Raw genomic sequence first — 12,161 nt, 5'->3', positions numbered from 1 at the left:
AGGGAAAAAAAGCAAATCCACCCCAGGAAACCAAGCATATAATCCGCTTGGGTTCACATCTGCCCCCAGGTTTAAATGACAGGCTGATTTTCTACTAGCTGCTCTTTCAGCCACTCTGTTTTTGCTGGATGTACAGTTTGTGTGCTGCGTATACACATTCCTTGTCCTGTCTTTCCTGTATTCGTCAACCCTAATAGTATCTACACTTTTAGCCCCTGTCTTGACCCATTTTAATTACCTTATTACCTCTTTGTGATAAGAAAGTCTTACCTCAGTGACCTTTTTAATTTCCTCAGTACCTTTCTGTTTTTTTAACCCTTCTCTAAGCGTTTGCTGCTTAGCCTTTTTTTTTTTTTTTGGAAGCCTACAGTTTTCTTTCCATTTGCAAAATCCTCTTGATTTTCATTTTCTCACACTTCTTTTCAGATCATATCACATGGTTGAAATAGTGTACTGAACCATCAGATGGATAATGGACTGATGTTTTCATTTGTTTTGTTTTAATTTAACATAATTCCCCTTCTTATTTATATACTGACAAGTTTTCATTAATGATGAAAGTGATATTTGCCTATTTTACTAAATTCTCTACCTCCATTTAATGAATTTTGAACTGTGCTAGTTACTCGTGCTAATCCTAGGTAGAATTTGAGCAGTTATTGCTGCAAGTATCTGTTAAACGTTGTATAGGATTGCGTTTTAATTTAAGAATATCCCAAAACAAGACAAAAGCTGCTTTTTGTGAGTTTGGCAGTGGGACTGCATTGATTTTCACATACATTACTGTCTTTCTCAGGCCAGCCATTAATGTCTCTTCTCCTTTGTCTCCCAGCCACGTATGAAGCAGTTTGCATGTTGATTTGTTCAGTTCCCGGCGCTGCCTGGTGACTGAAAGGCTATTTGACGTCATTCTGTGATTTGTGTTATTTCTAATGTTCCTTTTTTTAGCTAGGTGTTTGATAGCCCTTTCCTGTGTGCTATTGCAGACTCTGGGACCCTGGACCTATGGACCAAATTTTCTCTGCTGGTGTACACTTTCAGTCTCTAATATTTATCCTTCATCTGTTCCACCTTCTTAATGACTACTCTGGTGTCAGTTTTGAGGAGATGTGATCACATTTCCTCATGATATATAGCCTGTCCTAGTACTGTAGATTACCAAGTGAGGAACGTGTTTCCTGAAACAGCTGTCATCAGTACAAGTCTGGAATACCTGCCCTTTTTCATTTAATTTTTCCTGTTTGGTCAGACAAATGAAATAAAGGTTCAAACTTCTCAGTCCCTAGGGAAGTTTGAAATCTCTGGCCTGCTGGGGCGATGACTTCAGTGAGACTACTGGTTTGAATAGGTGCTGATCGTATACCAGTTGCCTGATCCAGATGAGTGATAAACAGTTGCTGTATATCTTTTAGGACACAAAATGCATTCTTTGGTTTCATTTCATTCTTGGTAGCCGTGAGCTGACATATAAATGAATTGCATGTTGTTGACAATGTTTAGGAAACAATCACTGTACTAGAAAAGTAGTGGCACAGCAAGATTAATAGTAATTTATTACCTGCAAAGAATCTACAGTACTGTTTTACGCCTGCTGGTTATGTTTTTGCTTTGTTCATTGCCATAACCCTCTCTGTTGGCAGGTCCCAAACCAGCACCCCGGGGTTAATGCAGGTTAATGCTCCTCCAAGACGTATTAGGGCTCCTGTCAGCAAGACCAGCCTTCTCCTTGCTCCTGCGTTTCAGAACTGCTTTTCTAGGCTGGCTGCAGACTCAAGGAGGAAGCTCAGGCCTGGATGTCTAGTTTCAGCCATTTTTTCTCAGCTAGAAGAAAAATGAGAAAAAACAAAAGTGAGCAAGAAAAATTGGATTTTTAGAGTGCAACTCTAAGAGTGCAGGTCCATGTATGTTTGATTTGGCAGCAAAGTCCTTTGAAGAGGTTCCCACCTTCTCCCAACCCATCCCTCCCCTGTGTCGTGGTTTTCCACCTGTCAGTTCTGCTAATGCAGCTCCCTGTGGGAACGCAATGGAAAGCTTTCTGGAGGAAAGGAACAGGTCTTTAATGTGTGAGTTGTGTCACAGTCTCTAAAGTGGTTGCATTCAAACAACTGAGGGTGTGAAGTATGGCACAGGGCTGGACATCCAAAGGCAAAGGGAGCCAGAACTGTTAAGCCTGGACATTAGAGCCCTGCCAGGGGTTTGCATCATGAATCCAGCACTGAATACATGACTTACCACACGCTGTGTGCTGTCTTCTTAGTATGGAAAGAATGTTGCAGTACGAAGGTTGCTCACAGCACTGTACTTTACTTTTTGTTAATAGGTACGGTGATGACACCGAACTACATAGACTCAAACAGTCTCAGCGTTGCCCCATGGTGTGACTGCAGCAACAGCGGTAACGACAGAGATGAATGCATGAAGTTTCTGAATTTTTTCCAGGACAATACATGCCTTAGTGAGTACAAAATTAAATGTCTTTAAATGTGTTTTAGCATGTTTTCTGAGATTTCTTTATTGTTGAAGTATGTTATGATACATCAAGCCCAACTGTTTGCACTTTGTAAGCATGGTTCTGCTGTAAGTGTAAGAATTAAACAGACAAGCAAATATGCCTGATACAATAGTTTATGGCCAAGACTACAAACATGAGAAGTTCTTGGAAAAAAATTCTAATAAATATGTTTCCATCAGAGATCATGTTCGGACCCAAACAGTCAGGCAGCATCTGTACCAAAAAATTGCGACACCTGAGGGACTTCTGTATAATTTAAGAACTTCCTATAAAAAAGACATGTAGTTTATGATATGAAGGATTTGCTGTGTGTAAGTAGAAATTGGATTGCACTTGCAATTTATAGCCAAGCTTCAGGTTTTTTAGGCTACTTGATCTCAGATGCCTGGTTTTAACATAGGTCAGGCTGGTACCTATTTTCAAGATTTTGTTAAGTTATTGATTTTTTTTTTTTTTTCAGCCAAACTCACTTCCAAATTAGGGAGTATTATGAATTTCAGAATGGCTCGGTGGAGTCAATTTTGGCAGGTTCTCCTTTCACATTTCCTGTCTGCCTGGAGCAGCATAATTGGGTGATGTGGAGTGTGCACCAGAGTCTTAACTTCAGATAAATGAGGAGACCAAAAGAGCTTGGCTTCCCTAGCCTAGCAGCACAGAATTTGAAAGGATACATGATTGTCTTCTGAAATTGCATTAGAGGGGCAAGCCCAGGAAGGGAGAAGCATTACTTAACCTAGAGGGCAGTGTTGGCATGAGATCAAAAAGAGAGATATTGACCATAAATATTTAGGCTCAAAATTGGAAAATTTTTAACCATCAGACTAAAGTTAAGAAATAGGCTTCCAGCAGGAGTTTTGAGGGTAAAAAATTCTGACCAATTTTAAAAGTCATATTTCATCAGCTTATGAAGTGTACATCGTTACTTTTTTCTCAAACAGTGAATTAATTCGATCATCCAGACTGTCCCATCCAGCTCTACACACTTGAGCTAATGCTAATGCAGGGTTCAGTCTGTATTTTAAAATAGCGGTCTGAAAATCTCCATTGATAACTTCTCAACAGGCAGCATATTCTGAAGACATGGGGAGATTTGCATACAAAAGTGATTGACTGGAGTTGCTATTTGGTACACTATTTATTACGCTTTGGAAGAACTCATCAATTCCTCAAGATAATTTAATAAAAAAACCCAGAAAACTATTCAGACTATGATGGGGTAAAAGTTAATAATATAGCATCAGACCTTCATCAAACCTGATGGGGCTGCCATTTGTATATACTGTAATACATCAGATTTTATTCATTTGTAAATGTATTAATTGCTAGAATGTTACAGGTTCCTTTTAGAACATAAAGACAGAGAGATCCTTTGTCTTTTCTTCTGCTGTTGGTATAAAAGGTTTAATGAAGACAAATCAAAGACATTAGAGGTTACTGTGAGACAAATTATAGCCATCCTAGCTGTAAGAGATGTCTTCTTCATGTAGAAATTAAAGATATTTCTCATTAAATAAAAAGGTTTTTTCCTCTTGTAGAGAATGGGAGAGGTTCCTTTTTTTTCTTTTTTAATTCTGATTGTCATTAATGGGCCTTGCAGTGCTGAAGAAAATGTCATTTATTTGCTGGATGAGATTAAAATCCCTCCCACTTTTTTTTAGACAAAACAAAAATCTTTTTGCCACAATGAGGTGAAACTAATAATATCTTGCTAGTCTGTTTTGCTAAAGTATGTTTCCCCTTCAAACTGGAAGATAATCAGTGATTTGGGGCTTTTACAGAAGATGTGGAAAACCTAGCTTAAATGTTTACTCAAAACCCCATTTGGTTATTTATGCAAAGTGGAATAGCTGAGACTGTACCCTGAGGACTAGGGGACTCAAAAAGTAGGAGACCTAGGGTCACATTCCTGCTGCGTTTGATGTGGAGCTGGGATATAAAGTCGAGTTTACCATGTCCCATGTACACACCTGAAATCATGGTCTTGCATCTCTGCGTTCACTTCCCTAGCAATTCCGCTCTAGAGTTGAAAAGCCTTTTGCAACAGATGTTAAGTTGAAACTAGAGTGGAAGTTTTGATTTCAAAAGGTGGGTGTGAAAATACAAGTGAAAATTCCAGTCTGTTTAAATAATTAGTCCCAATAAAGACAAACATTGCATTGTTTTATTTTTACATGTATTAGATAAAGTGTTTCTTTATTTCAGCATTGTCTTGCAGAATATGTGGGTTTATATCAGAACTGTGAAGTTGGCTCAATCTCAAAAAAGCTAAAAATCCAAATTAATAGGCCCCAAATAAAATACATTCCACCCTAAAACCTGGGAATGTATATTATCTTGCTTATACTTTCATCCTCTTTATTGGAAGATGCAAGTTTATTTTTAATATTACAGTGGTCCTAGCTGCTGCCTCTCCAGTTAGGCTTTGGCCAATCTTAGCTTCTGGAAATCCATCTTAAGACTTTATTTTGGCTACTCTTAAAGTGAATGTCCTGACATTCATTTACATACTCTAGAATTCCTACTGAACTGAATGGGATTTGGTATATCTGCCTATCTCTTTGAAGGATTTGTTCACACCTGCAGTAAAAAGAACTGTCGAATCAGAGGAAAAGCATAAAGCAGTGAGTTAGGTAATAAAAATTATTGAACAGACCTTTACTAGAGCAGTTAGACTTTTGAAGCATCTCCTTACATTCATTATGTTTTTTGAAATATATTTGAAATAGGTATGGAGATTATGTATATAAAATACATATTTAAAATATAATTTATATGTTTGAAATATTAGAAAAATATGAGGAGATATGGAACACCTCTCCTATGAGGAAAGGCTGAAACAGTTGAGGTTGTTCAGCCTGGAGAAATCTCTGGGGAGACCTTATTGCAGCCTTCCAGTACTTAAAGAGGGCTTATAACAAAGACAGGGACAGACCTTTTAATAGGGCCGGTAGTGATAGGACAAGGGTAGAGAAGGGTAGATTTTGACTGGATAGAAGGAAGAAATTTTTTACAATGAGGGTGGTGAAACACTGGCACAGGTTGCCCAGAGAGGTGGTCGATGCCCTGTGCTTGGAAACATTCAAGGTCAGGTTGGATGGGGCTCTGAGCAACCTGGTCTAGTTGAAGATGTCCCTGCTCACTGCAGGGGTGTTGGGCTAGATGACCTTTAAAGGTCACTTCCAACCCAGCCCATTCTATGGTGCTATGATTCATTCATAGCATCATAGAATATCTCAAGTTGGAAAGGACCCATGAGGATCATCGAGTATGACTCTATGAAATAATTAAAGACTAATTGTAAAGACCACATTTACTTAGAAAACTGGAAGAGTTGCATGTATTTCTGGGATCCTTCCTGCAGTAATGGAAACAAAGAGTTATTCTTAATTTAGGAAATCATAGGAAAATACTGCTTTATGTATAGCCTTTATCAGGGAAAACAAAAATATAATTCTACTGTTCCCACTTGGTCTCCATCAACCCAGCTGATTGTGGTGCCTTTTACAAATTCTGCTCTTTGCATGTTGGAGTTCTAAGAACTGATATCAGAATAAAATACATCTTTTTGAGATGAGAATTAAATCTAAATTATTTTATAAGGCAAGGAATACCACTGAGAAGTATAAATAACTTCCACATATTAGTCCCCAGTGAAATTGTTTGATTTCTTGTACAAAGAATTTGAAAGAAGAAATCCCTAAATCCATGCTGAATCCCCAAAGACCTGATTAAAAACTGTTTTTCTATTTGTTTATAAAAAACCCCAACCAATTTACTCTTGCCATAAACACACTCTTTAATCCCATGAAACTATAATAAGCTTTTTAACTTTTATATTCTAAATTTTTAGTTTAAGCATGCTTCCCTCACCTAATTATGCAGATTTTGATTGAAAACTGTAAGGAAAGGATTGTCTTAGTTAAACTATTTTGTAGTTATAGGCATATTAGTTTTACTACAACAAGCTGTAGAAGTAATTTTTTGCCTGCTCTCTGGTTTTAGTTTGCTATGTGACACCACCTGCCTGAATTAGGACATAACATTCAGACTGCATTTTAAATCTTGAAAGTAAATTTTTGAGGCTTTTGTATGGTAACAAACATGATCAAAGTAAGTCCTAGAGCTTCTGTCAAGAAATGCTGGGACCATTACAAAGAAGAGGCTGCACCAGATAATTATGTGACTCCAGACTCTCAGTTCATGTTTCTGATATGTTCAAAATTAAGACACATTTTTCAGCATGAAAGTTGAGTTTCTATAAATACACATTTTCAGTGGAATAATAATAATAATGATTAAAAAGTCAATTCTCCTTTCTGCCATTTGTTTAGAAATAGAAAATTGCCTGTAATTTTTTTTGCAGAAAATGCAATTCAGGCCTTCGGCAATGGTACTGATGTGAACGTGTGGCAGCCAGTCTTACCAGTACAGACCACTACAGTCACAACTACAACCGCTTCCAGACTTAAAAACACAGGTTCAGAGACCACCAACAATGAAATACCCACCCACAACGATTCACCAGCATGTGCAAACCTGCAGGTAAGAGAGTCTTGGACTAGCTGCGATGCATAAATGGAAGTTTTTCATAGATACGTGTACAGAATAGGCTCCTGCTGTATAAATAGATGGCTGCTTAAATTGGAATATCTGTTTATTCCCATGTTGTAGCTACAAGCCAGATGTATTGTAGACTATCAGACAGTCTTATTTTAAATCAGAAACATGCATATTTCAAAGTCAACTTTATTGCCTCTCTGACTCAGAAAGAGGGCATGGTATTTAATTTGTTATCACAGGTTTGGATATGAATGTGGTACTCCCCAGACCCTGCCAGCATATATCAGATTAGATTAATCCTCTGAGTAATCCAAATTCAGAGGAAACTCTTAATGTCAAATAGCATGTCCTGCTGCCTTCTTTCTTATGTTATTGGCAGTAAACTTAAGAGGCTTTTTGGCTGAGTAGCTCTGGATATTATAAAATACGTGGTGCTACAAACTGCATGGTGAAGAAGCTGGACAAAGATAGAAGCTGTTTTGAATCAGGTGCTTTCCTGAACTGGGGTCGAGGTTGTGATGTGATTTTGGCCAATGGCTGTAGCGATTTTCTTTGACACTTTAATAAGGCTATTCACGGTGCCTCATTGATTCTGGATTTAAAGAGGCTCATCACGTGCTGAAGGCAGTATATGCAGCTCTTCAAAAGTTTGAAGAACTTGGGCAGAAGACAACTGTAAAAATCAAGGCAGGAAAGAAATAACAGGAAATGTAAGATAAAAACATGCTTAGGCCAGATAAGAATCTGGCATTATAGAAATTTCTGGTGCTTTAAATGCAAAATCAGGTCAGGGATAGATCAGCTTGGCCTGTTTGTTTTTGTCTTTACCAAAGGAAAATTGCTGTGACACAAATGAACGTGTCCAAATTTTAAGGTCTCATCTAGTTTTAAGATACTTTTTTTGCTGGATTCCCAAACTCTTCCACACTTGTAGCATTCACATTTCACTTACAAAAATTTGATTTTGTTTTCTTTATATTAAACTGTATCAAAGTTTCCATGTTTGCTAAAATGGACAGTGTGTATGTCTCGGAAACTTCATTTGCTTCGTAATTTTTCCTGCACTACTCTCTCACCTTCATCCTTTTCTAGTTTCTCCATTTATTTTCCATTGACAAATTTCATTTGAATTAACATTTTTAAGGGGCATTACATTGTCACAAAGTATATGGAGTTAATGGTAGATGGTGTTAAGTTTAGGTCCTTCTGTTTTAATTCTATTTTTCATATCTGTACATTCACTATTAGTTAAGTTTTGTAAGCTGTTGATGAGAGGGAGATAGTTGTGGGCATGTATGTCTATGTGCAGTAGTCACTTGACCAAATAGAATGTACTAAAAAAACCCATAACCTTTTAAACCTGGAACTTGGAATATCTTGCATTTAAAGCAAGATCTTGGTGGGATATTATTAATTCACTTCATGTTATATTAAAAAGTTGTTTTGTGGGAGATCACGTTTTCTTTCAGTGTTTGTACAGTCCCCTGTAGAGTAAGGCCTCCAGATGCTACCAAAGTACACTTGATAAATAATGAAGTGAAGAAATGGCAAGTGATCCCAAATCCCATTGGATTCAGTTTGATTTGCAAATGTTCCTCAAGCCTGAATAGACGTCCCAGTGTTCTGAAAATGAATTAAATTCTTCTCTGTCCTTACTCCTGTGACTCTGGCATTCTGAAGTCACATTCCACATGAGTTTATCAGCACTGGTTTAAAGCTATATTATGACTTCAAGTGCACCCCTGATATACTCGACACAAGAAGTAAAGGTCTGTAGGGAAAACAGATTCCTTTAAATAAATGATCTCTGCTCTTTTGTAGAAACTATAGATTAGTCTGCACTAAAAGGTCATTGAAGTTACGTGACTCAAACAGTTTTATTCTTGCGAAGAACAACATTCTGGTGGTTACTACTTCCTTGTGTCAGAACTGAAACACAAAGAACAGAGCTCTTATATTTTAACATTTTTTTCAAAAAATAACTTACAAATAGAGCCAAAACAAGCCCTCACTTTTTTTAAAGAAACCTGTGTTTGCTGGACAGCGTGGTACCACTTTGCATGTGAGACTTAAACCTCAATGCAAATTTTACAAAAGAACTGGAGGCATTCACATCACACTTGGAGCAGGGTATTCATTCCAAGGCTCTCCTCCCATGAAAAATATGCCTTTGTAGTATTTTCAAAACATGAACTAGTGCGACCGAAAGCAATCTGAAGGGCTTTGTTATACGCTTAGCAGTAGAGCTGAAAGGTTTCTAAAAGGCAATATAGCCTAAACACTGTGAAAAGTAGAATTAAAAGCATTAGTCTCAGCACAGAAAGACAATGGCAGAGAGGGGATAAGGAAATGATCATTGAGATGCTACAAGGCTGCATATCCTACTTATAGTGGGTTGAAAAATACAGTGAAGGAAGAAAGAGCAGGAAGTGATTGATTAGTATAAATTGCCATAGACATGAACAAATACTAACCTCCTGGGGCTGTAAAATACAGGGCACTAACCCAATCTGCCAAGAGTGTCACTGGCTGAGCAATTTTTGATACTTTCTTTTCTGACTTGTTCAGAATGGTTGTAAGAAAAGCAAGAATACACAAATGGTTTTGTCTCTGTGCCATGTTCTCCTGCATATCTGCAAACCTGGGAATCAGAAGGGTGGTGGATGCTTAAAGAAAATACGAGAAACTCTTTCTTTACCTGTAGGCAGTAATTATTCTGAGTACCTGTTGAAGGTTTGGACTTCTAAATAATTTTTGTTTCAGTGACGCTGTTTAGAAATCATTCTTCATTTCAACTTACCGTTGCTACAAGAATTTACAGTTCTATTATGGTGATATTTTCTTATTTCCACTTGATACAGAGAAATGTTGATTTCTGATTTTTTTCTCTGGAGATATTCAAGACCCGGCTGGACAAGGTCCTGTGCAGCCTGCTGTAGGTGACCCTGCTTCAGCAGGAGGGTTGGACTAGATGACCCACAGAGGTCCCTTCCAACCCCTACTATTCTGTGATTCTGTGATTCTGTGATATATACTTGTGTTATGTTTACATATGCATGGATTTATGTAATATGCTCTTTTTTTCTATCCCTAAATTAAATCAGCACTCCATCTTTGCTAGGAAGATGCTTAACTTTCTGAAGCATCCTATAAACTCTTTTATAAACCTGGCTTCTAACAAAGTTTGCTAAACACAGAGAGTAAGTAGTGGTTAGTTTTATATATTTGCTAAACACAGAGAGTAAATAGTGGTTAGTTTTCTATCAAATGCTAAATTCAAGTATTTTCTGAGGTGCTTGACACCTTGCAAAGGATCCTCAGCACCACATAAAAATAACTTATAAAATATTGTGAAGAAAAAGGAAGATGAATGCCAACAGCATGTTCCTTGTATAGGCATATTTTATTAAGTAATTGCCATCCATATCTTTTTTTCTGATAGCTTTGCTCTAACATTTTCTATTTAACTTACAGATTTGTTTATTCTTCATGCTCAATCGTAACTTGTGTTCAGTACACCAGTCAAAAAATGGTTATGGTCTTTCAGTCTCACATTCTGCCACCACTGCTTAAACCGTCATGTTGGATTATTTGAAAGGGACAAAAGGATGAGTTTGGATGCGTACTCACACCATGTATTCTTCAAGAAAAACGCTGCTTCTGCATTGAGGAGAGATACATGGAACTGGAAGATGATAATGAAATAAACTTCAAGTGATAGATTAGACTAGATTAGACCAATTGTTACTACCTCAGCAGCGGAGATAAATAAAACCCTTAGACTTTCATACTGGGTTTGCTAGAAAATTTTAGAGGACACTTGGCACAAGACAAAAATTATAGAAGTCACAGAATCACAGAATCACAGAATCACAGAATGGTAGGGGTTGGAAGGGACCTCTGTGGGTCATCTAGCCCAACCCTCCTGCCGGAGCAGGGTCACCTACAGTAGGTTGTAGAGGACCTTGTCCAGGCGGGTCTTGAATATCTCCAGAGAAGGAGACTCCACAACCTCCCTGGGCAGCCTGTTCCAGTGCTCCGTCACCCTCAGAGGGAAGAAATTCTTCCTCATGTTCAGACGGAACTTCCTGTGCCTCAGTTTGTGCCCATTGCCCCTTGTCCTGTCACTGGGCGCCACTGAAAAGAGCTTGGCCCCATCCTCCTGACACCCACCCTTCAGATATTTGTAAGCATTTATAAGGTCCCCTCGCAGCCTTCTCTTCTTCAGGCTGAACAAGCCCAGCTCCCTCAGCCTCTCCTCATAGCAGAGATGTTCCAGTCAAGATGGTTAAGAATGTCTGAATTTATGCATCGAGATCTATCAACTGCCTAGCTAGTTCCATACTTTTTTTCCCACATTTGTTATAAATGTAGTGCTTTAGTTAACCTTAGTTCAGCATTCAGAGGGAGTTTAAGGATTTTGTGCTTTTGAAGAAGTGTGAGCAGTGGTCACATGTAATTGAGATACATGGCCCTTCATACTGAAGGCGAGAACTTTTCAGTCGAATCCAGTATGTGAATGTGTTTGTACTCTCAGCAGCAAAATTAAAAAAATTGTGAGATAAGAAATAAAAAACTCAAACATTTTGTGTGGAATAAGGAAGGAAATAGAAATCTAGATACTTAAATTCATGTCGATTATTTTTGTTTGCCTGTAAGATCAGTGAGTGTTTAGAACAGACGTGGGTCATGTTGCAAGCTGTTCTTCCACATTTTCACATAATTCCACATAAACCTGGGATTGTAAAAACAATCTATTATGGCAAGTCTTAGGACCAAAACAGGAGACAGGGCTCACAGTTCTCTGAGGAGCCCAGGACTTAAGCATGACTCACAGCTTGAAAATGATTGTGCTTTTCGCTTGTGGGTTTGTCTGTTGCAGATCTGCAGCGCTGTGTAAGGATCTGCTAATGTGGTGTTTGAAGTACTGTCTATAATTATTTAATGTAACCTCCTGTGTGCTAAATACTATGATTACAAAGCATAGTGTAGGTGTCTGGAGAGGGTTAAAAGCTTCAGTGTAGTGTTCTGAGGATCAAGACACAGCAGGTGTGGAGCTTCATGGACGGGTAATTGGGTGGTGGGTGAG

At 38.1% G+C, this 12,161-nt stretch overlaps 1 protein-coding gene across 1 annotated transcript in view; it reads left to right on the top strand.

Moving 5' to 3' along the window:
• GFRA1 (GDNF family receptor alpha 1) overlaps nucleotides 1-12,161 on the top strand; it is a 154,223-nt gene that overhangs the window by 112,732 nt on the left and 29,330 nt on the right. The window contains exons 6-7 of the mRNA XM_009934620.2: nucleotides 2,321-2,455; nucleotides 6,876-7,054. Coding sequence (XP_009932922.2) covers nucleotides 2,321-2,455; nucleotides 6,876-7,054 — 314 coding nt within the window. The remainder of the gene's footprint in view (nucleotides 1-2,320; nucleotides 2,456-6,875; nucleotides 7,055-12,161) is intronic.

Source organism: Opisthocomus hoazin, chromosome 6 (assembly GCF_030867145.1).
Source record: "Opisthocomus hoazin isolate bOpiHoa1 chromosome 6, bOpiHoa1.hap1, whole genome shotgun sequence".
Taxonomy (NCBI): Eukaryota; Metazoa; Chordata; class Aves; order Opisthocomiformes; family Opisthocomidae; genus Opisthocomus; species Opisthocomus hoazin.
The sequence above is the reverse complement of the archived record's forward strand: the minus strand, read 5'-3'. Positions and strand labels throughout refer to the sequence as shown.